This window comes from Camelina sativa, chromosome 13, assembly GCF_030686135.1.
Source record: "Camelina sativa cultivar CO46 ecotype springtype chromosome 13, ASM3068613v1".
Taxonomy (NCBI): Eukaryota; Viridiplantae; Streptophyta; class Magnoliopsida; order Brassicales; family Brassicaceae; genus Camelina; species Camelina sativa.
Genome location: NC_141892.1, coordinates 5,749,399 through 5,772,407, shown reverse-complemented (window position 1 = coordinate 5,772,407; position 23,009 = coordinate 5,749,399). Strand labels below are relative to the sequence as shown.

The window sequence follows — 23,009 nt, the reverse complement described above, 5'->3', positions numbered from 1 at the left end:
CAGCTAAAAATAACTTACGCATCCCAATAGCACTATCTTGAAAGATATGAGTTGTCCAAATATCTTACTATTTTTTATTAAGAACAAAAGAAGAATTTTGTACGTCTTTTATTTGGTTCTTGTTCGGTTAAAATGTAACTTAGATATTTTTGTAAATTAAACTTGAAAATTGCCAAAAGTTTGCCTCTCAAACATTTTAAATGTTTTTTCTTTTTTAGTTTTTATGTCAACCATTGAAATGTTCATTAAATGATTAAACTCAGTTGACCTACCAAAAAAGGAAAATTTAAATTCAGAGATAACGTTTCATTGGGTGGTCGTGTAAGTAAGAGTCGCCGTCAGCGAGTTTTTCTACTCCCTGAGTAATGGAGCCATCTCAACCGTCGCTTTCACATACAACTGTCCCGGTGGATTCCGACGGCCGAGCCACCGTCTTCCGACCGTTCTCTCTCTCCTCGCCGCACTCACGAGCCTTTCACCTAGCATGGCTCTCACTCTTCTCCTGCTTCTTCTCCACTTTCTCAATCCCTCCTCTTGTCCCCGTCATCTCCTCCGACCTCAACCTCTCTGAATCCACCGTATCCGCCGCCGGGATCGCCTCCTTCGTTGGCTCTATCTTCTCTCGTCTCGCTATGGGACCACTCTGTGATCTCATCGGACCAAGAACTTCCTCGGCTATCCTCTCTTTCCTCACCGCTCCAGCAATTCTCTCCGCCGCCTTCATATCCTCTCCGACGTCGTTCATCCTCCTTCGTTTCTTCGTCGGCTTCTCCCTCGCTAATTTCGTAGCTAATCAGTACTGGATGACATCCATGTTCTCCGGTAACGTCATTGGTCTCGCTAACGGCGTCTCAGCAGGTTGGGCTAACGTCGGCGCCGGTATCTCTCAGCTCCTTATGCCTCTCATCTATTCCACCATCGCCGAGCTCTTTCCACGCGCCTTTGCTTGGCGCGTGTCTTTCGTGTTTCCCGCCGTTTTTCAGGTTACAACCGCCGTACTCGTTCTCATCTACGGCCAAGATACTCCCAACGGCAACAGAGAAACATCGAAGCAAAACAAAATCAGAACTCCTGAAGAAGAAGGAGAACATTCCAATTTCGTTGAGATTCTTATCGGCGGACTTGGGAATTACAGAGCGTGGGTCTTAGCTCTGCTCTACGGATACTCGTACGGCGTCGAGCTCACGACGGATAACGTGATCGCCGGATATTTTTACGAGAGATTCGGGGTGAATCTGGAGGCGGCGGGGACGATCGCGGCGAGTTTCGGGATATCGAACATAGCGTCGCGACCGGCGGGAGGAATGATATCGGACGCGCTGGGGAAGAGATTCGGGATGAGAGGGAGGCTCTGGGGACTCTGGGTGGTGCAATCGGTGGCTGGGTTGTTGTGTGTGTTACTCGGACGAGTTAACTCGCTCTGGGGATCCATCGCCGTCATGTGGGTCTTCTCTGTTTTTGTTCAAGCTGCTTCTGGCCTTGTCTTTGGCGTCGTCCCTTTCGTCTCCTCCAGGTTTTGGTTAAGCGTCGGTTTAATCATTTCGGTTTGATTTTAATTTGGTTTGGTTTGATTTATTCGGTTAACTTTTGTTTTTATGAAATTGACACAGATCTTTAGGAGTGGTGGCGGGGATTACGGGAAGTGGCGGCACAGTGGGTGCGGTGGTGACGCAGTATCTGTTGTTTTCAGGCGATGGTGTTAGGAAACAGAGAAGTATTTCACTTATGGGTTTGATGATGTTTGTGTTTTCTCTTTCTGTTACATCTATTTACTTTCCACGTTGGGGTGGAATGTGTTGTGGCCCTTCGTCGTCGTCTTCTGGAAGTGAAGATGTTTCCCGGCGACTTCTGGACGACGATGAAGAGGAAGATGGTAAAGTGAGAAGTGGTAGACTTCGTCCCGTTTGTTGATTGCGTATTTGTGCTGCCAAGCATTTGGCCATATCAGAAGTAATGGGTAATGGCCAAGTAATTAATTAATACACTAGGCAGATTAATCTTTTGCTATAGGGGGGTTTTGTGGATCAAAATGTTAATGGAACACTTAAGGAAGAATTTGTTGTTATCATGTCAAAGAGTCTTTAAACTTTTTTAATATATGTTCTTGTTCGTGTTGAAATTGTCACTCCACAACAACAATATAGCTGACGCTATTGCAAAACAAACCAGAGTTAGTTTGCATATCTTTGAATATATTGGAGGGTAATACTTAGACTAAGTGACTGTAACAAATCAACTCCTAGTGTAGTAGTGTTGACGTCAAAGAAGAAGAAAAACAAAGAAAAAAAATAGATAACATCACAAACATTTTGATCAACTCGATCATTGTTTTGGTTTCTTTTTGCCTAGTTCTGTTTCTTTGTCAGTCTCTCATCTTGTAAAAGACAAAGAGCAAGAAAATTCTAGTTGATCAGTCACCATTCAAAGCATTTATTCCGATATGTAACATTATAAATTCTTGTAAAAACTAACCCCATTAATTTGGTGAATGAATGAAGTCACCGACGTTGATAAGTTTGGCTGTTTGGACGGTAGAGAAAGAGCTCAGCAGGGGTGACCTGAGAACACATGAAAAACGAGAGATGTAACATAATAATGACGTGGCATCATTACAATCGTTGATTGCACATGTGTTCTCATGTCGACCCTGTCGAGATCCACTACCTTGACGATTTTTTTCTCTCTTTTGAACCAGTCATAAATACATAGGATAGTTACAATTCGAGTACCGATTTCCCTGAAAACTGATGGGGGACTAAATATGTATACACCCCACAAGTTATGAAGGGATTGGGCAATAATGGGTAGTACACAATCTTACCACCAAAAATTGTAGTACACTGGCTTAAGTACTGTTGCATTCATTTACGTTTTCTTGTAGTACAAAAAACCTTCAGACAAGACTTGTGCAGCTGCAAAAATTGATTAAAAGAAAACAACATTGTACTTGTTTGAAACTTGAAAGTACAACGGCGAGTTTTGTACTAGCTGGTAGGAACGATCAAAAGAGTACAAGTGGTTCCAAAGATGCTCCACGTGTTTGTCTACTATTCACGGTTGATATTTCTTTGACGAACCTGTGTGGCCTGAAGTAATTTTTTCGTAATAGTTTTATAGAGTTGCTATAACTAAGTCTGTACACGTTATCGTTGAATTTGTATACATGGTTATGTTTTAACTTTTAACCCAAAAAAAACATCGTATCTATATTTCATACATGTTGCAATTGAGTTTATACATCTTTACAAAAATTCGGCCAAAATTCAGTGTTTTGGTTATAAGTTAGAAACTTAAATATAATCGCAAAATTCTGAATTCACACGTACAAAGTACAAACTATCAAAATGTCATTCTAACTAAAAAAAAAAAAAACGAAAAACAAATAATGCATAGACAAAGAAATTAATGTAACAACCTCATTTCGGCCATTATCATTAAATTTTGATAGTTGGGGGTTTATGCTGTAATTAAAATGATTGAACCAGGTCGGTTAGCGTTTAATCGGTTTAAAAAATATTAATTAGGTGGGTATGAATTGGACCGGGCTTCAATTTTGCCAGTGGGAAGTGTTCGCTTTACGAAAAAACAAGAGAAAGGCCCACCTCACCAGCATCTCTCCCTCACTTTCTCACTCTCCAAGTCTCCTCCTTCCCGTGAAAGCTGAAAGCTCATCTTCTCCTTCCACGTGACTCGTCTCCCCCGGATCACAAAGCTTCTTTCAGCTCGAAGACATCGTCCTTGGAGTTCGCTTCAATCAACCGGTAAATCTTCCACTGATTTTGAAATAGATTCTTCCATGTTCGATCTGATTCGGCTTCAGAGATCTAGAGTTGATTGCCTCCAAACATCTTGAATTTAAACCAGAGACGAATACGACTTAGAACAAGATATATATATATAGAGAGAGAGATACGAAGCTGTGTTTACCGTCTAATTGACTATGTAAAGTTCTGATCTACGGAGACGAATGGCGGGAAAATTGACTTGAGCCGCGATTTTTTTTTACTGGGTGGGTGGATCCAATCCAAAAAATGAAGAAGAAGGCGTCGCAGCAGAAGTTACTGTACAGATGGAAGAGGAAGGTATACGGTACATTGATGTTCGCTTTCTGCTTGGGGACTTTCGTATATATCCAAGCTCGTTTCGCATTTATCCAAGCTCGTTTCCATGGAATCACTTCGTCTCTCAAGCCTCGCCTCGATCAGAAACCTCAGATTGCTTTCCTCTTCATTGCCCGGAATCGACTCCCTCTCGAGTTTGTCTGGGACGCTTTCTTTCAGGTATACATACACTTCTCCTCCTTTCTCTAATTGGGTTCTGAAACACTATAGGTTAGATTCTGGTACTTGAGGATCAGATGTGAGTCACTAAAATCAGCTTGAAGTTACTAGAGTTGGGATCTTTTGGATGTTTTCACTGTTGGAATGTGGATTCTTTAGTTATATAAATTATGTTTTATAGCTATAAAGAATTTGTCAAAGCCATGTTGAAGTATCGAGCTTGGTCCATGATAATTATGTTCTTTTGCAGGGTGAGGATGGAAAGTTCTCAATATATGTTCATTCTAGACCGGGATTCGTACTCAGCGAGGCTACAACTAGATCCAAGTTCTTTTTGAATCGGCAAGTTAATGACAGTATACAGGTTGCTGCTATGAGAATGATGTATCAGTTTATCATATCATGATTTTTTTTCATTAGCAGCTTTTTTTTTTTTTAAGGTCGTCTGATTCATTTGTTAATTACAGGTAGACTGGGGTGAATCAACCATGATTGAAGCAGAACGTGTATTGCTCAGACATGCACTTAGTGATCCATTTAATCACCGCTTTGTTTTTCTTTCTGATAGGTGAGATTGATTCTGTAAATATCATTTTATGTCTGGATTGCAATTGATGAACCTGCCTAACTAAATTTTTCAGTTTGTTTGGTTTCTTCTCAGCTGCATACCTCTGTACAGTTTCAGCTACACTTATAACTATATCATGTCAACACCAACTAGTTTCGTTGATAGGTCCGTGATGCTTAAATACATAAACTCCATACTGTAACTTTGATGCCAACAGAAAGAAATGTTTATGTTGGAATCACTAAATATTTTTCTTTATTGCAGCTTTGCAGATACAAAAGATAGCCGTTATAATCCTAGAATGAATCCCATTATTCCTGTTCATAACTGGAGAAAAGGATCACAGGTAAAGTTCCAATCCCTTGTTGTGTAAAATGTATTTCTAAATGACCACGAATTCTGTCATTCTGAATGTGTACAGTTTAGCTGACATTATCTCTGCTATGTTTTCTTCATCCTATCGTCTTCTCGAAGTGGGTCGTTCTGAATAGAAAACATGCAGAAATTGTGGTGAATGATACATCCGTCTTTCCTATGTTTCAGCAGCACTGCAGAGTAAGTTGTTGAAACCTTCACTTCATTAGCAAGCTTAGGAATACTGTAATTAAATTTTTGAGCTGTCCGCTAGTATAATACTGAAAAGAAGGATATACTCTCTTTATTTTTTAATCTTTTTTTTGGTATGAAATACTCTCTTTATTTTCATTCATTCAGTTTCAAAAGATAGATGGTTTTAGCTGCCAAGAGGGCTTAGAACCACTGATCTTAGATTTGGGTGTTATTGTGAGAGTTACTGTGTTAGTGGAAAGTTCACTGTTGTTGTCTTGGCTCACTCATTAACTTTTTTCATGCATATGATCTTGCAGAGAAAATCACTTCCAGAGTTTTGGCGAGATCGTCCTGTAGTAAGTTGCTATTTCTCTGGTCACAGATTTAATTACCGCACCATATTAACAGTTCCTCGTCACCCCATAAGCTCATGTCCATTTGATTCCTGCACGTTTTAGGCCATGTTCGTTTCATCATTTACCATTTCCATCTAAATGATCTATTTAAATGATACATCTAAATGATTCATTTCAATGGCAAATGACCCAACAAACAAGATAAAAAAATAGTTCATTTGGATGGTCAATCAATAATTCTCCTGTAATTTTTTGATAAACCATTTTCATCCAAATGGTCCAACTAGAATCATCCAAATGAGTTTCAAATTTTTGCCTAAAATTTTAAAACCCATTCAGATGATGATGCTCTTTTTTTGACAAAAACGAACAACACATGAATGATTCATTCAGATGGTCCATCCAAATGAATAAACGAACAAGGCCTTAGTCTGTAGAATCTGGAAGGCATTTCTAGCTTGATGACCAGGACACGATGTATTGTACTAATGTAGTCTTATTGTGTAGCCAGCTGAAGGTTGGAAGGAACACAACTGTATACCTGATGAGCACTACGTTCAGACATTGCTATCTGTAAGATTAATGTTTGATCCAGCCGTATGCATTGTCATTTAGAAATGAATGGTACAATTAATCAAATCTGGTAATCCTTCTTAAATTTTCAGCAAAAGGGTGTAGATAGCGAACTCACACGTAGATCACTGACACACTCAGCTTGGGACCTTTCTTCCTCTAAAAGAAACGAACGTCGTGGATGGCATCCTATGACGTACAAATTTTCTGATGCGACTCCTGATTTAATACACTCCATTAAGGTACACATGTTATCACTTCTTGGACCAAAAGAGAAATTGTGGGTTCAGATTTTTGGTAAGGTCCGGGCATTTGGTCTTACGGTTTAGATATCTTGGATTTCGAGTACTGTATTCAGGTTTTGTGAAGAGGTAACACCAAACTCCAGACTAAAACTGAAATGAAACCGGTTCGATTAGGGTCTCAAATTTTTCGTTCACTTGGGGTTACCAAATCAAATCAGAATTGGGTTAGTTTGTTATATTATGGTAATGCATTCTTAAGACCAACATTTTATTTGGTAGAACTAAAACTCTCCATTATGTATCTTTTTTTTTTTCTTGCTATGGCTTTAACCCTCTTTACAAGCTTAAAACAGAAATTGAATCACTTACCAAACACATTGATTCACAGGGAATAGACAATATCAACTACGAGACGGAATATCGGCGAGAATGGTGTAGCAGTAAAGGGAAACCGTCGCCGTGCTTCCTCTTCGCCAGGAAGTTCACTCGTCCTGCTGCTCTCCGCCTCCTCCGCGAAGTAAACCTTTCTTTTAATAGCATGGCTTAAACTAAGAAAATTAACATCACAAACATATTACTGATGAGCTCATTGTGGGTTTCTTGCTTCCTCTGTTTCTTTGGCAGTCTATCTTGTTAAAGGACAAAGAGCAAGACTAGATCAAACACCATTCATAGCATATATTACACATAGGTACGTGAGGTTACCAAGATTTACAACAATATTTGTATTTTTTATTTCATTTGTAGTACTACATATTTCGAAATTACATAGAAACTTACCATTTGGTATATGAATAAAAGCTACGGTGTTGATAAAGATGGACGGTAGAGAAAGAGCTCAGCAGGGGTGACCTGAGAACACATGAAACCGAGAGATATAATCATTACATGGCGTCATTACATCCCTTGGTTGCACATGTGTTCTCATATCGACCCTGTCGAGATCCACTACCTTCAAAATATCTTGTGTTTTGATCTGCCTAGAAACCGCTGGGAACTATTTATATACAATCACACATAATGAAGGATTGAGTAGTACACAATATAACCACACAAATTGTAGTACACGGAACAAAGTTTTGTAGCATTCGTTTATGTTTTGTATAGTACAAAAAAAAAACTTCAGACTTGTGTACTGCAAAAATCATTAGAAGAAGAATGAGGAAAATCAACATTGTACTTCTCTGAAAGTACAACGGTGAGTCTTGTACTAGCGATTGTTTTCGAAAGTTACTATGATTTCTTTATGGTCCCTAGTCCCTTATTCTAAATTTAGATCAAAATGACCTCACAATTACAAAAGTGGGGGAAAGTAATAAAGGCCCATATTATTGAATTTGGTTTAATTACTTTCATAAGAGAGTGGAGGAAACCAAAAGTAATGAAAGCCCATTACTGTGACAAAGGAATACAAAAGAGAGAACGCGTGATTTTTGCATACATTGGTTTTAAGTCCCACATCGTAAACACACAGAGAAAGATACAAACTCAATCCATATATAAGATGTAGATTGCCTTCTGTTAAAAAACCACGGAGCCGTGCGATAAGCACATAGCGAACTATTCTTTCGCCTTTTACTAAAGAATACCGTGTGTTTGTCGTACTAAGCGGCATACGCCTATTTTTGGAGGGTTGTCTCTTGTTGAGAACAACCTCTATCAATCATTAACTTTGAAAATTTTCTAAATAAATAAAGTTTCCTTAGCCAGCAATTTATGAAACTAAAACGTCTTAGCTTTTCCTCAGTAAACTTACTTATGAGCTGATTTCTGTTGAAGTGTTAGCTTACACTACTAACACTAGTCCCACATCGGAAGAGTATTAGCCAAACAAAGACGTTTTGCTATAAAAGGACTCGCAAACTTTAAAACAAAGCATACCTTTCTCGGCTTTTTGGCTAAGATAGTGTAGTATCTGTTCTTATCAGTTTAATACCTGATATGTGGACCGTGGCTTTTATTCAAATTCAAGTGTGGTATCCACACGATATTAACTCAAATGTTTAGGGAGTGAGCCATCGAAATAGCTTGCTATTTGTTCTCATGTTCGTCGCCCATGCGTTGCACTATTGCAAGGGCTTGGCGTATCCCACCAAATCACAGTGTTTAAAGAACTTTAGTCACCCATAATATTAAAATATATGTAATCTTCTTCCTGTCTTAAAATTATCCACTCTTACTCAAATCTTGATGTTTCTTCCTAATGGGCTAATTAAGTCTCCAAGCCCAATGGGCTACAGCAAGTCTTCGAATTGATGTTGACACGCTACAGTAGAAAAGAGATGCTGACTTATACGATGTGGCCGATGAAAATTAATTTTTAATTTTTCTCCAGGAAGTTAAACGAAATCATATAAAATCTAAGGGGAGAGATTATTATATAATGCAATACAACTTCGATCGATGAATACGTCTATGTACTCGGATAAGCAGATAATGGATCTGATGAACGAAGACAATACTAATAATAATAACTCACAAGACGGCGGCGATCACCAGAAGCACCGTGCCGGTGATAATAACAACAATGGCTTGGAGTCGAAGAAGGAAGCGATCTTTCCTAGCTATGATTTCCAGCCTATTCGCCCTATTGCCTCTGTCGGATTGTCTCACCACGCTTTAGATCTCGCCGGATCTGTTAATTCCACGGCCGCTAGGGTTTGGGATGCATCTGATCCAAAACCGGTTTCAACTTCTTCCGCAAGAGTAAATATTTTCTAAAAATTCTCCCCTTGTCTTTTATGATTTGCGATCAATCTCCTTTGTTTGTGTCTCTGTTAGTTTTTACCACGATTACGGTATTTTGCTAATTAGAATCGGTATTAAGGTTTAGAAGAATCATAAACAGTTATTTTGACTGTGTTAATGGATATATATATATATATATATATATATACTAGTTCTGGTTCTCAAGCTCCGCTCTGTGTTTTCTTCACTCTTCTGTGCTTACATTTTGCCTGACTTGATCTGTTCTTAGTTCATCGTTCAGAGACTAGTTGTGTAAGCATCATTTTACATATCTGTCTTTAATGTTTCATTCAGTATAAGTTTTGTAGAAGACCACCTGATTTTTTAGGTATTATATATGATCTACAGCTATTGTGTCTATTATTTACTTTTATGTTTCATTACCAGTTTGCTTTAATCTTGCTTTGATGCTTGCATTGCATGGTTAGGATAATCGTAGTTATCACACTTTTAACCTTGTTGCATCTGATTCGTTATTACAGAGTTATGGTTCCATGGACTCTCTTGAACCTTCAAAGTTGTTTGCTGAGAAGAATCGAAATGCCTCAGAGTCAGCCATTTTATCTGCGATTGATCGCACAATGAAGGCACATGCTGATAACCTGATACATGTCATAGAAGGTGTCAGTGCACGTCTAACTCAGCTGGAGACCAGAACTCGAAATCTCGAGAACCTGGTGGATGATGTGAAAGTTTCTGTTGGGAACAGCCATGGAACCACTGATGGGAAACTGAGACAGCTTGAAAACATCATGTTAGAGGTAACTTAACTCTAACCTTAAGTAAATTAGTTTGAATTTATAGAAACAACCTAATGAATCTGAGATATTAGACTAAGCGTTATTCTCTGCCTTTTGGATGCCAATTCCACTATTCTAGCCTGGCCTGGGAGTTATTGATCATTTAACTTCAAAGAAGTTTCTGGTTTCATGATTTTTATTTTTTCAATGTCTTTAATGCATTTGAGCTTTCATTCGATATACCATCTATCAAGCTTCTAGATTTCTCAGTACCTTCTTTGTATGATTGCTATATCAGGTGCAAAGCGGTGTACAGATGTTGAAGGACAAACAAGACATAGTTGAAGCCCAGCTTCAGCTTTCAAAGCTCCATTTTTCAAAGGTAAACCAGCAGCCCGAGACACACTCTACACATGTTGAACCCACTCCTCAGCCACCCGCATCACTGCCTCAGCCACCAGCTTCTGCTGCAGCTCCCCAGTCTCTTACTCAGCAGGGCCTCCCGCCACAACAATTTATCCAACCGCCTGCCTCACAGCACAGTCTCCCGCCTCCTTCATCACAACTGCCTCAGCTTCCTAACCAGTTCTCTGCCCAACAAGAGCCTTATTTCCCTCCGCCTGGTCAGTCCCAGCCGCCTCCAACAAACCAGCCTCCATATCAACCTCCTCCTCCAACCCAGTCACTGCATCAACCACCTTACCAGTCACCTCCTCAACAGCCACAATACCCACAGCAGCCACCTCCACAGCTCCAACACCCGTCTGGCTACAACCCGGAGGAACCACCTTACCCTCAGCAATCTTACCCACCAAACCCTCCTCGTCAACCACCTTCTCATCCACCTTCAGTTTCAGCCCCATCTCAACAGTACTACAACGGTCCTCCAACGCCACCATCAATGTATGATGGATCAGGTGGGAGATCCAATTCAGGTTTCGCTTCCGGGTACTCTCCTGAGCCTTACCAGTATACCGGTCCACCATCCTCACAGTATGGAAACACCCCGTCTGTGAAACCGCCACATCAGAGTGGAAGCGGATCTGGTGCTTACCCACAGCTCCCAATGGCACGCCCACTACCACAAGGATTACCAATGGCTTCAGCCATCAGTAGCGGTGGAAGTGGCGGCTCCGGTTCCCCAAGATCAGGAAGCCGAGCCCCAGTGGATGATGTAATCGACAAAGTGGTAAGCATGGGGTTCCCAAGGGACCAAGTGAGAGGAACAGTGAGAACATTGACTGAGAATGGTCAAGCTGTTGACCTCAATGTTGTTTTAGATAAGCTGATGAATGGAGATAGAGGAGGTATGATGCAGCAGCAGCAGCAACCGCCAAGAGGTTGGTTTGGTGGTCGTTAGCTGTGTTAATATCTCTTAATTGCGGATTCGCTGACATTGTATAGTCGTATTTTATCTCTCATGGCAGATTTCCTCGAACATATCTTTGGATTTATTACCTTCTTGTTTGGTTTGCGACTTCATTATTTGTTCAACGCTTTCCCCTATGTATTTGAAACTTGAAGCTCTTCAGTCATTTATTTTCCCCTATGTTTCATTCATTTGCGTATTTTGACCATTTGGAAATCACAGACCACCTACTACATAAAGAAAAGTCGCTGCGTGCAGGCTCTATTATTATCTTTCCTTAGCCAAATAACGACATGTAGTTTTTATCGACTGGAACTGAACGACAAGATGTTTCTTCTTTTATTAAAACGGCGTCGTCATGTCACCCGCGAAACCCACTAAAACTCTTATTAGTTGGTCTCTCTCGCTCCCGTGTCTATCTCTCTCTCGGGGTTTCTCGTGCTTCACCGGTTGTTTCATCTTGACGATGTCGTTGACGGAGCTAGACGACGGACTTGTGCGCAGGATGGCCATCGGCGCAGTCTTCTCTGATTTCGTATGGACGGATTTTTCTCTTTTGTATCCCCTCATTTGATTTCAAATTAAGTTTGGTAGAATCCAGATTTCGAGGTTAATCCGTTCAATTCTCTGGTTGTTGGGATTTTACAGGGAGGGAAGATACATTCAGTGGGTTTCCATAGGACCGATGACCTACTGGTTACATCCAGCGAAGATGATTCACTACGCCTCTTCGATATCGCTAACGCTAAGTCAGTTCATCCTCCCTTATTTAGGTTTTCGATTAAGTTCTACCAGTTTTACTCTCAAGTAATATCGAAGAAATATTTCGGATAAAAACGATTAGTTTGGATTTCTATGGAGTATGAAATTTTCTGTTGCACAAAGACTGGAATTAATTTATTTTTATCTGAAAGTTTGTATCGATGTGTGTTTAAAAACGTAGACAGCTCAAGATTACATACCATAAGAAACATGGCACAGATCGTGTATGCTTTACTCATCATCCCAGCTCTCTTATTTGCTCTTCTCGATACAATTTGGAATCTACTGGAGGTGAGTCGTTCTTTATATTCTTTTTGCTTGAGATTGGTTAATCAATTAAATGGGTGGATATTAAACTTACTTGAATACTTGTTTTTTTGTACTAGAATCCTTGAGATATCTTTCAATGTATGATAATAGGATCCTTCGCTACTTTAAAGGGCAGAAAGACAGGTCTGATGTCACCTCTGGAACTTGGAATTGGATATATCTTTGTTTACCTACCTACTTACACTAGTAATATGAACATTTGATAAAAAATTGTTCTTCTGCTTCAGGGTTGTATCGCTTTGTATGTCTCCAATAAATGATAGCTTCATGTCTGGTTCTCTCGACCGAAGTGTCAGACTCTGGGATCTTCGTGTTAATGCCTGCCAGGTTAGTTTTCCAGCTCTACAAAGTCTGAATATTGGTAGAGTTTCTAGCAGAAAAGTGCCATTTTCCTTTTGTGCCCTTTAAAGTAGCGTCTGAATTGGAGCAAGCATAGTTTGGAGGTAGCGTCTGAATTGATGTATATGGTTTCATGATTTAGGCTTACCCTTTAAAGTAGCGTCTGAATTGTAACAAGCATAGTCTGAATTGGAACAAGCATAATTGGGAATTGGATATAGAGCATAGTTTGGAGGTTTAGATGTTGTAGTTGTTGATGTTGTAAACCTCCAAAACCTAAAAATTAATGTAGATGTTGGAAGCATTTGACATTTAGAACAAGTTTTCTCGATTTAGGCTATCTTCTTTTCTTGTCTCTCTGTGAATGTATATGGTTTCATGATTTAGGCTTACCCTTTTAGTCAATAGGGAATTCTACATCTTCGTGGTAGGCCTGCAGTTGCCTATGACCAACAAGGCCTGGTGTTTGCTATTGCAATGGAAGGAGGTGCTGTTAAGTTGTTTGATTCCCGGTGTTATGACAAGGTTAGCTACTTAGTATGATTCATACAACCTTACACATGACTGCTCTTGTAGTTCTAAGTTATGACTATTCAACCCAATTTCAATCTCTTATGTAGGGTCCCTTTGACACATTTCTGGTTGGTGGGGATACTGCTGAGGTTAACGATATAAAATTCAGCAACGATGGAAAATCCATGCTCCTGACAACTACGAATAACAATATCTACGTTCTTGATGCATATCGTGGAGAGAAGGTAATCACATTCTGTATCTTTTACTTGGAGAAGAAATAAGTTTCAGGTTTAAATTGGTAAAGCGGGTATGTTGTTTTGCAGAAATGTGGTTTTAGTTTGGAGCCTTCCCAGGGTACATCCATAGAAGCCACCTTTACACCAGATGGCAAGTATGTTCTGTCAGGTAATACATTTGTTAGAAACTACACAACATCCAAATTTAACCAACCAAATCAGATAAAAATCTAGACCTCACAGTAAGTTTTCTTTTTCGGATACAGGTTCAGGAGATGGAACCTTACATGCTTGGAACATCGAGAACCCATCTGAGGTAAATGCAGAATAACCAACACCACCAGGATTGTACATATCCACTTAAAATATGATGAATTATTCAGAAATTTATAGCTACTATGCCTTATGCTTGTCACAGTAGCTAAAGTTTTGTCCGGGGTTTTGTCTAAAAAATCAGGTGGCGAGGTGGGAGAACAATATAGGAGTAGTGTCGTGTCTGAAATGGGCACCTCGTAGAGCCATGTTTGTTGCTGCTTCGACGGTTCTCACATTCTGGATACCTAACGATGGTGAGCCGCCAGTTCCCGCCGATCCTTCTGCTGGTGACCAACAACCTCCTCCTCAGTGACGACATTTGTGTTTCCATTATGCACTTGTGTATTGTGGTTTTAATTTTGCCAATTAGAACAAATGTAAGCACTAAGCACACAAGTATTTGAATCACAAAATACAAAGATCTCTTAATTGATTCACTTTGGTTTTGGGTACTGGTTAGTGGTTACAATATTTTGTTTTATTCTAAAAGGAAACGGATACATTAGTTTATTCCATACTAACATCAATGTTTTTTCCTTTATGAAATTGCACATATTTTTTTGCAGCAGTTTTTACATTTAATATTTATATTCATATCCAAACAAGGTTAGTTAATTCTCTCTACTATCCTTATAACCAAACAGAATTAAAATATTTTGAATATTCATATATATAATATTCTATAATTAATATAGATATTTAGAAGATTTATTCCATATTAAAAAAATTATTCTCCTATCATTTTTTTTTTATTTTAAAATTTAAATATAGTGAATCGTCATATAATGCATAAAGTTAATAAAAATGTATATTTTTCCTGCATATATTGTGATTTGAATTTTTTAAAACGAACATATATTACTCAATTAATATAAAAAGTGTGTGTTCAACATACATATATAGTAAATTAACCGTATAGAGTAAATTATAGAATTTAAGAAGTTTATAATTTATAAGTGACATATCTAAACTTAATAAAAAGTTTAAAATTATGAATATTTAAACATATTAAATTTTCAAAATAACACAAACAAGTTATATTACATGACGGTAAAAGACATTACATGATTGAATTGATAATACTAAAAAATAAAAAATCATTAATATGATACTTCAATATAGGTTAAATCCTTATTTTACTATTTTAACAATATCAATATAAAATATCTTGAATCAAACTGATTTTAATTAAGATTATATTAAACAAAAATTGTTATGCGGTCACAAATTATATACTAAATCATTAAAATTAACAAAAAAATTACATTAGCAAAATTAGTATTAAAATAGTACATTAACAAAAAATAAAAATAAAAGTTGTCCCACAATACACCGCTGGTCATAATCTAGTGTACCTTATAATTTGATCCAAGCAAGATTTGTTGATAACTGGGCTAGTTCGGTTTGGTTCGGTTTTCTTTCCACTAAAAATGAATGACCTTATTGGGCCTTAAAACCCATGATCGTAATAAAAGCCCATTATAACGTCCTCTTTTACCCGACTATGTATTCTCGTTTTGGCTAAAACCCTAATTCTCTTTCACTCCTTTACCTCTCTCGTCACCTCTCTGGTAGGCGTATCAGTATCTCACCATGCCGAAGCATTACAGGCCAGCGGTAAGTGTCTCCGTAGGATTGAACCTCTTAATTTGTTTCCAATATCAATTGATTAACCAACTGTTGTAATCTATATTCGTTTTTATCCTTTGCTCGAGAAACTTTTTTGAGCTGATGTTTGTGGTTGTGTTTGTGTGTCATTTGCAGGGGAAAAAGAAGGAAGGAAATGCGGCTAGGTATATGACCAGGTCGCAAGCTCTCAAACATCTTCAAGTTAACTTGAATCTATTCAGGTTCGTCCTTCTCCGTCGCTATTTTTTAATATTTATGCTAATATCTTCAGAATTGGTGGCTCTTAGGTTACAATGATTCTTTGATTTATCCTTAATCCTCAGTATTGGAAAAACAAAAGCATTCAGTATACTTTATTCCATATATATAGGTGACTAATCTGTTATTGTACCTGCTGATTTGGGTATTTCAGGAGACTATGTATTGTGAAAGGTATATTCCCCAGAGAACCGAAGAAGAAGGTGAAGGGAAACCATCACACTTACTACCATGTCAAGGACATTGCTTTCCTTATGCACGAGCCACTTCTTGAGAAGTTCAGGGAAATCAAAACCTACCAAAAGAAGGTGAAAAAAGCCAAGGCCAAGAAGAACGAGGAGCTTGCACGCCTTTTGCTTACTCGCCAACCCACTTACAAGCTTGATAGATTGATCCGTGAGAGGTTTGCTTCTTACACACTACTTGATTTTGTTTTTTTGTGTTGTGTCTGAACATCCATGAGTTTAGACTGTTAACACTCTTGTGTTCCGAATATTTAGGTATCCAACATTTATTGATGCACTGCGAGACTTGGATGACTGTCTTACCATGGTTCATCTTTTTGCGGTGTTGCCTGCATCAGACAGGGAAAATCTTGAAGTTAAGCGAGTCCACAACTGTAGAAGGTCAGAATCTTATCTCTTCTTTTGGAACCTTGTGTCTTTTACATATTGGCAGCTTCTCTTAGTCTCAAATCCATTAATCTTACTTTGCGCTTCTCTTGTCAACCAGATTGACCCATGAATGGCAAGCTTACATTTCGCGTTGCCATGCATTGCGTAAAGTGTTTGTATCTGTCAAGGGTATTTACTATCAGGTATAGTGTTACTTTATCTTGAAAGTTTATGATGGAATTAGTAGATTGCATCCTCTAATAATGGAACTTTTGTAATTATCTTAATAGGCTGAATTAGAAGGTCAGAAGATCACTTGGTTGACCCCTCATGCAATACAACAAGTTTTTACAAATGATGTTGACTTTGGTGTCATGCTAACCTTCTTGGAATTTTATGAGGTGAGAACTCCTAATCCCTATTCATTCCTTTTCCCTTGTTAACTTAATTCATCACTTTAGCAGGAATATATTAATTTGAGTTTCCTAACCTAAACTAATGTTTGGACGTATGATGACTAATTTTCGTTCACATTTTGATGCAGACGCTTCTTGCCTTTATTAACTTCAAGCTTTACCATTCTCTGAATGTGAAATATCCTCCAATCCTTGATTCTCGGTTGGAGGCTTTGGCTGCGGGTAAGCTATCCTCCTCCAAGTAGCGATGATATCCCTTAAATGTTATCTTTCATATGTAACTATCAGAATGGAGGACCTTTTACCCTGATTAATATTTATGCTTGTCTTCAATTTTGCAGATCTCTATGCACTGTCAAGATACATAGATGCCAGCTCCAGAGGCATGACGGTGGAACCTAAAGTTGATGCTTCATCTAGCTCACAGTCAAATGACCGTGAAGAATCTGAACTGAGACTTGCACAACTTCAGCACCAGCTGCCTTCGAGTGAGCCTGGAGCATTGATGCATATTGTTGCAGATAACAATAAAGAGGTTGAAGAGGATGAAGAAACAAGAGTGTGCAAGTCACTGTTCAAGGATCTGAAGTTTTTCTTGAGCCGTGAGGTATCTCTCTGATTCACTCCTGAGCCTCTTTTTATCACTGAATTTTCTTGTAAAATAGTTAATCATTGGCAAACTTAAACTGGTAGGTACAAAACATACTCATTTGCTACTAAATTTTATCAGTAATTGACCAAATATAATAGTAGTCTTTCTATAACATGAATCTCTAACATCTCCATGTTTTTTATATTTGGAAGATCTGTGTGCTTGAGTTTATCCTCGACCAGTGACCTAGAAGGTCATTAATTTTTTTCATAACTGCGGCTTGTCTCTTATATGATAATTTTGTATACTTATGTAGGTTCCAAGAGAGTCCCTGCTTTTTGTGCTTCCTGCTTTTGGTGGGATGGTGTCTTGGGAAGGAGAAGGTGCTCCGTTCAAGGAGGATGATGAGAGTATTACACATCATGTAAGCCATTTAGCTTGCTAAAGTGTAGATATATAGATAGTTTTCAATAACATGCTTTCTACTTCTGTAGATCATCGATAAGCCAAGTGCGGGCCATCAGTATCTTTCAAGGGAATATGTGCAACCACAGTGGATCTATGACTGTGTGAATGCTCGCATAATCTTGCCAACTGAAAAGTATTTGGTCGGAAGGTAACACATTCATAGCCCTTGCTTATCTCTTCTTTTACTACCATTTTTTTATTTCGTTTTCTCACCTGTTCACATATTCGTTGTGCGCTTTCATGCAAGCAGCATTCCACCGCCACACTTGTCACCGTTTGTGGACAATGAAGCAGAAGGATATGTTCCTGATTATGCTGAAACCATCAAAAGGCTTCAAGCAGCAGCGAGAAACGAAGTTCTTCCGTTGCCAGGTGTTGGAAAAGAGGATCTTGAAGATCCTCAAAACTTGCTATACGCTGGTGTTATGAGCCGTGCCGAGGAAGCTGAAGCTGCTGCGAGCAAGAAGAAGGTCTGGTTTTGTGCTTGATATATGAATTAACACAGACCTGTGAAGTTTTTTATGTGTTGATCAAGATTTTAACTTTGTGTTGTGTGGTTTATTTTATGTAGATGGCGGCAAAGGAGAAGCAATACCATGAGGAACTGAAGATTGAACTAACTGGAAGTAAGGCTGTCGTAGCACCTGAGGTGGCTGAAGATGAAGAATCAGGTCCCGATGCTATGCAAATAGCTCAAGAGGACGCTGATATGCCCACACTGCTGATGTCGCGTAAGAAGAGGAAGCTCTATGAAGCCATGAAGGTACGTACCATTCACATTTACCTTTCATTCTTTTTTTCGGTCCATAGTTTCTATATAGGTCTGTTAAATGTGGAATCTCGCTAATTACATACAATTCAGTACTAGACTTAGCTGTGATGATTCCTGGTTTTAAAAGCTCTGCAGAATCATATCAATGAAAGACTCTTTAGTGTTTTGTAACTTAATGTTGTGTTTTCTTTTGTGAAATGCTATCTGCAGATTGGGCAGAAAAAGAAGAAAGCAAGTGTTGAACTAATCGAGCAGCGCAAAAAAAAGTTGAAGGATGCTCAATCATCATAACTTGTTTATTTTTTGTTTGCATTTCTGTTCTCTCAGGCTTAAGTTATCTATCATTAGTGTTTCTTCGCAACATGTACTCCCAAATTTGAAAAATGTTATGATTTTGATTATTGTTGTACGTGATATGAAATCCATAAAACAAGTTAAGTATGATGAATAGATCACGTGCATAACAACAGCATCAGTACGTATAAATATGGTTAAAAGTTACATAGCTGTTCAAGTTTGATTGGCAATGAACACAACAGGCTGTTGTCAACAGCATCAGTATTTATATGGTTAAAAGTTAAGTTACATGGTTGTTCAAGTTTGATTGGCAATTTTTTCATGTTTAATTTTCTTTCAAGGATTAGTAATAATAAGAGTAAGAGACAAGAATTTTCGTAAAGACAAAGGCGCCGTAAAACATAGAAAATCAAAAGAACATATTCCAATTTTTCATAATATTAGTTTTCTATTTTTATTTTTTTTTTATGCATGAGTACGCCTAAAGAAATAATCTATAATCTACCTAATAATTTCTACAAAAATAGTATAATAATAAACGTGAGTGGAAGGTTCTAGTTGGAGAGGTACTTAGTTAGCATTTAGCAAGACTATTTTGATAACAAGTCATTCACTATACTTCGCTGTTTATTTGAATTCCATACTTCTACCCGAAGAAAATTTGAAGCATTTTTCTCTTACACATATTCGGGCTTAGGGACCAATGAGGAAAGAAACTTGATCATATTATTATTCTCTGTCCCTAACGAAAGGGGATGAAGGATGTAAAACATTAAATTAAAATATACGTACATTTTGCTTTTCTAAATAACTACAATATTAAAAACACACCCAAAAAACATTTGTCACGTGGTGGTCTGAATCATTTCATATTGTATCAGGTAATTCAGGTTGAGTGCAATATTATTAAATTCCATAAGTGCGTATCATTGTCAGTTTAGTGATATATTAAAGAAAACTGATTTCCATTCGTTAGACGTTTATTTTTAAAAAGTTGACATAATTATTAGAGATCATATAATCTGTGCGTTTAAATCAAGAAAGAGACACCTAGAGAGTAGAGAGTTAATCGAATTATAATAACGTGGAAAAAAATAACACTATAATAAGGTCAACTAGTGTTTAAAACACACACAATTTTTGCAACAAACTAGAGATAATCTATTGGGATCAATGGCACTAAAGATATTGGATAATGCAGATCAGCTTTACCTTGCTTCTACATGAGGAAAGATAAAGATTCAATCTATAGGAATCAACATTGGATAGATCATGAAATTAAGAACAAAATATTCAAACAGATACTTACTTTCCCATTCGGGTTTAAGATCTTATAGAATTATAATAATATCAACATGATTAAAAAAAAAGAAAAGAAAAAAGAACAGGAAAATATATATAGGATAAAAAGAAGAAGCTGAGAGAAAAAAAAAAAGAAAAGCTTTAGGTGAGTTTGCTTCAACATGAAACAATGGATGCCCAAAAAAAAAGCCTAACATTGCTTGTTAAAGCAACCATATTTTCTCTGTGTTTTTTTTTTTTCTATTATATTTACTTCACCAATCACCACCACACCTTCCCTCACTCTTCTTCCAAGTGAAGTTATTAACCAAAATTACAGAGAGGAAGAAGAGTGCTGCAATGGAGGATATTGTTGTGGAGAGTCTTCTTAGCGGTAACAGAGAGGCTCAGATACAAGCAGCTATAGAGCTTAGTAATCTAACCAGGAAGCAAAGACAAAAATTGTCAGAAAGAGAAATCATTCCTCCTTTACTTTCAATGTTACAATCTCAAGACTGTATCACAACAGAAGTTGCTCTATCTGCATTACTCAGCCTTGCCTTTGGCAGTGAAAGGTATGTCTTTATTCTTCTATATGTGTTAACCTATTCATATATGGCTTGTGTTACGCGGTAGTAACAGAAAAATATTAATAACTGAGTTTGTTGCTGATATTTACAGGAACAAAGTCAAAATAGTGAAATCTGGTGCAGTACCAATGTTGCTAGAGATCCTCCAGTCAGAAAAGAAGATGGTAATACTTGAACTGGCCATGGCATTTCTTCTGATTCTCTCTTCCTGTAACAAAAACAAGGTCAAGATGGCATCAACCATGTTGGTTCAGCTTTTAGTTGGACTTATTGGGCTCGATAGACTTACCATTCAGGCCAAGGTTGATGGCATTGCAACGCTACAGAATCTATCGACTCTACATCAGATTGTTCCCCTGGTTATAGCCTCTGGAGCACCGTATGCTTTGCTTCAAGTCATCAACGTTTGTGAAAAATCCTCTGAATTGGCTGATAAGGCAGCAGCTTTGCTCGAAAACATAATCTCTCATTCACCAGAATCTATTTCCAGCATTAGTGGGGCAATTGGGGTTCTGGTGGAAGCCATCGAGGAAGGGTCAGCTCAATGTAAAGAGCATGCGGTAGGAATATTACTCTGTATATGCAGCTATGACAGAGAGACGAACAGAGGAATGATACTGAGAGAAGGAGTGATGCCCGGATTGCTTCAAGTGAGCGTAGATGGGACACGGAGGGCTAAAGAAATGGCTAGAGAGCTATTGCTTCTGTTAAGGGACTGCTCTGGCTACGTCATAAAAAATAAGCAGTCAAAGATTGAGATCGTTGAGCAGATAATGCGGGAGATTGATCAAGAAGGGGAGAGAATACCTGGAACCATGTTGAAGTTGGTGGAAGAGATGATCTCAAAACTCAGCACATAGCCCTTGTTGATTTTCATGTCTTTGTATATATTGAATCAATGTTCTGTTTCCGCAGAAGGAGAGTCTTCTTTTACTTAGGGAATAATTATCACCTTGTTATTTGCTTACTTAAAACTCCTTTTCATTTTCCAACCAAATCTACAAACTAAAACTAGTAGAAGAAAACCAAATGCATATAAAAGCCGGCCAGTTTCAATCAGCCGAAGATTCTCTCAGTTCTTTCATTATATAGCAAACCTAAGTGTTTCTTTGATCCACCTACAGTAGTATTATCCTGGTAGTTATATCGATTAAGCTCTGTAGTCTATTCAGTGTTGATTCATCGGAAACTGCTGCTACTAGTGTTTATGTAACGATGCATGTTACCTCTTCTCTTGGTGGGTGGGAACTCTTTATACCACGGATAAGTGGAGAAAGAAAAAGACTATTGTAGTTAATTACAAGAGTTAAAAATAATAAAAAAGCTTTCTGACTGAATTGCTATAAATTATATAAATCACTAAACAAAACAAAATATTAAGTAGTTAAGGATTGAGAAAATTTTCAGACATAATGAGAAACAGCATATAACAAGTTAAGGGGGACAGTAGATGATGATGGTGAGTCTGAGGAGAGGACAGCACCGGACCACTTAATGTTGGCGAAAAGCTCCCATAAATTATTCTCCTTATTCTGTGATTTCGTAATGAAAAACTCGGCATACCAAAGCTCCAAATTCTGGTCAGGACATTGAGGCCGGGCTTCCCAGAAGATGGCCATCCTCTCACTATCCATCCTGTACGAAACAGGACCCTGCTACCGGGGCCGGATACGAGTAGTCCATATTGAGCCGTTTCAGCCGACGTTGCACGGGGTGGAGGACGAACCACCGTGGGCTTGGATCTGGATACATGCGCATATATACGTACATATTTGGGTGAAGGCATCCCCTCCGAGACCTCAAGATCCTGAGACCATGCGACTTTGCGGCACCCCGGTACCTCTTGGAGACCATCGCTAAGGCCACGAGGTCCAATCTCGACAACTGAGACAGGCAGTCCACAAACACATCATGTGGCACCGACCATAACCCACACACCTCCGCCTCATTCTTCCTCCTCGTCTTCGATTCCAATCCCCGAATCCCACTTCTTCCCTTCATCGATTGATTACGTAACCAGAGGGATCAATTTCCTTTCTTGCGCTAGGGGTTTTTGTGAGAGGACCTAACTAGATTGTGTGTCATAGCGCTAATTCCCCCAAAACCAGTCGGTTTGTCGTGTAAAAAAGGAAACAAAACTGTTGAAAACAAGAAAAGAAAAAAAAA

General features: G+C 38.4%; 6 protein-coding genes, 1 long non-coding RNA gene, 1 other non-coding gene and 1 pseudogene across 15 annotated transcripts; 8 read left to right on the top strand and 1 right to left on the bottom strand.

The window, feature by feature from the left end:
- The first annotated feature begins 66 nt into the window (after positions 1 to 66).
- LOC104735476 (high affinity nitrate transporter 2.7) lies at positions 67 to 2,119 on the top strand. The gene is made up of 2 exons (XM_010455281.3): positions 67 to 1,513; positions 1,611 to 2,119. The coding sequence occupies exons 1-2, from the start codon at positions 366 to 368 to the stop codon at positions 1,909 to 1,911; spliced, it is 1,449 nt and encodes a 482-aa protein (XP_010453583.1). The 5' UTR covers positions 67 to 365; the 3' UTR covers positions 1,912 to 2,119.
- Positions 2,120 to 3,549: 1,430 nt separating this feature from the next.
- Positions 3,550 to 7,700, top strand: LOC104735474 (glycosyltransferase BC10). 6 transcript variants are annotated; one of them, XM_087481954.1, is made up of 12 exons: positions 3,556 to 4,280; positions 4,531 to 4,644; positions 4,748 to 4,848; positions 4,922 to 5,013; positions 5,113 to 5,194; positions 5,323 to 5,403; positions 5,715 to 5,753; positions 6,261 to 6,326; positions 6,419 to 6,568; positions 6,960 to 7,088; positions 7,196 to 7,262; positions 7,373 to 7,700. In XM_087481954.1, the coding sequence occupies exons 4-11, from the start codon at positions 4,985 to 4,987 to the stop codon at positions 7,226 to 7,228; spliced, it is 609 nt and encodes a 202-aa protein (XP_087338080.1). In that variant the 5' UTR covers positions 3,556 to 4,280; positions 4,531 to 4,644; positions 4,748 to 4,848; positions 4,922 to 4,984; the 3' UTR covers positions 7,229 to 7,262; positions 7,373 to 7,700. The 6 variants fall into 6 exon arrangements, 5 of the variants coding, with proteins under 5 accessions (XP_087338076.1, XP_087338080.1, XP_087338079.1 ...); XR_759457.3 differs by adding an exon at positions 6,685 to 6,795 and having other exon boundaries at positions 3,572 to 4,280; positions 4,942 to 5,013; positions 7,196 to 7,388; XM_010455278.3 differs by having other exon boundaries at positions 3,572 to 4,280; positions 4,942 to 5,013.
- Positions 6,838 to 7,558, bottom strand: LOC147929231 (uncharacterized). Of its 2 annotated transcripts, none has more exons than XR_015578355.1 (2): positions 7,352 to 7,558; positions 6,838 to 7,200 (listed from the first exon to the last, which is right to left on the bottom strand). It is a non-coding gene; the product is annotated as an uncharacterized LOC147929231 (long non-coding RNA). The 2 variants fall into 2 exon arrangements; XR_015578356.1 differs by having other exon boundaries at positions 6,838 to 7,196; positions 7,352 to 7,553.
- Positions 7,701 to 8,106: 406 nt separating the features above from the next.
- On the top strand, positions 8,107 to 8,223 carry LOC147929230 (U5 spliceosomal RNA). The gene has a single exon (XR_015579120.1). It is a non-coding gene; the product is annotated as a U5 spliceosomal RNA (small nuclear RNA).
- A 225-nt stretch (positions 8,224 to 8,448) lies between these two features.
- On the top strand, positions 8,449 to 8,664 carry LOC147929229 (U2 spliceosomal RNA; annotated as a pseudogene).
- Positions 8,515 to 11,615, top strand: LOC104735473 (uncharacterized). Its single transcript, XM_010455275.3, has 3 exons — positions 8,515 to 9,277; positions 9,802 to 10,080; positions 10,358 to 11,615. The coding sequence occupies exons 1-3, from the start codon at positions 8,975 to 8,977 to the stop codon at positions 11,417 to 11,419; spliced, it is 1,644 nt and encodes a 547-aa protein (XP_010453577.2). The 5' UTR covers positions 8,515 to 8,974; the 3' UTR covers positions 11,420 to 11,615.
- Positions 11,616 to 11,723: 108 nt separating this feature from the next.
- On the top strand, positions 11,724 to 14,363 carry LOC104735472 (protein ANTHESIS PROMOTING FACTOR 1). Of its 2 annotated transcripts, none has more exons than XM_010455274.3 (10): positions 11,724 to 11,963; positions 12,077 to 12,177; positions 12,372 to 12,481; positions 12,577 to 12,643; positions 12,748 to 12,847; positions 13,268 to 13,384; positions 13,480 to 13,617; positions 13,699 to 13,780; positions 13,878 to 13,927; positions 14,069 to 14,363. In XM_010455274.3, the coding sequence occupies exons 1-10, from the start codon at positions 11,787 to 11,789 to the stop codon at positions 14,237 to 14,239; spliced, it is 1,113 nt and encodes a 370-aa protein (XP_010453576.2). In that variant the 5' UTR covers positions 11,724 to 11,786; the 3' UTR covers positions 14,240 to 14,363. The 2 variants fall into 2 exon arrangements, 1 of the variants encoding a protein (XP_010453576.2); XR_015578354.1 differs by having other exon boundaries at positions 11,786 to 11,963; positions 13,261 to 13,384.
- A 1,062-nt stretch (positions 14,364 to 15,425) lies between these two features.
- On the top strand, positions 15,426 to 19,123 carry LOC104735471 (pescadillo homolog). Its single transcript, XM_010455273.3, has 13 exons — positions 15,426 to 15,543; positions 15,691 to 15,776; positions 15,968 to 16,216; positions 16,314 to 16,439; positions 16,546 to 16,630; positions 16,718 to 16,828; positions 16,972 to 17,065; positions 17,185 to 17,450; positions 17,752 to 17,859; positions 17,930 to 18,051; positions 18,154 to 18,373; positions 18,475 to 18,666; positions 18,886 to 19,123. Exons 1-13 carry the CDS (start codon positions 15,520 to 15,522, stop codon positions 18,964 to 18,966), a joined length of 1,764 nt encoding a protein of 587 aa, XP_010453575.1. The 5' UTR covers positions 15,426 to 15,519; the 3' UTR covers positions 18,967 to 19,123.
- Positions 19,124 to 20,356: 1,233 nt separating this feature from the next.
- LOC104735469 (uncharacterized) lies at positions 20,357 to 21,835 on the top strand. Its single transcript, XM_010455272.3, has 2 exons — positions 20,357 to 20,828; positions 20,935 to 21,835. Exons 1-2 carry the CDS (start codon positions 20,614 to 20,616, stop codon positions 21,701 to 21,703), a joined length of 984 nt encoding a protein of 327 aa, XP_010453574.2. The 5' UTR covers positions 20,357 to 20,613; the 3' UTR covers positions 21,704 to 21,835.
- The last annotated feature ends 1,174 nt before the right edge of the window (positions 21,836 to 23,009 follow it).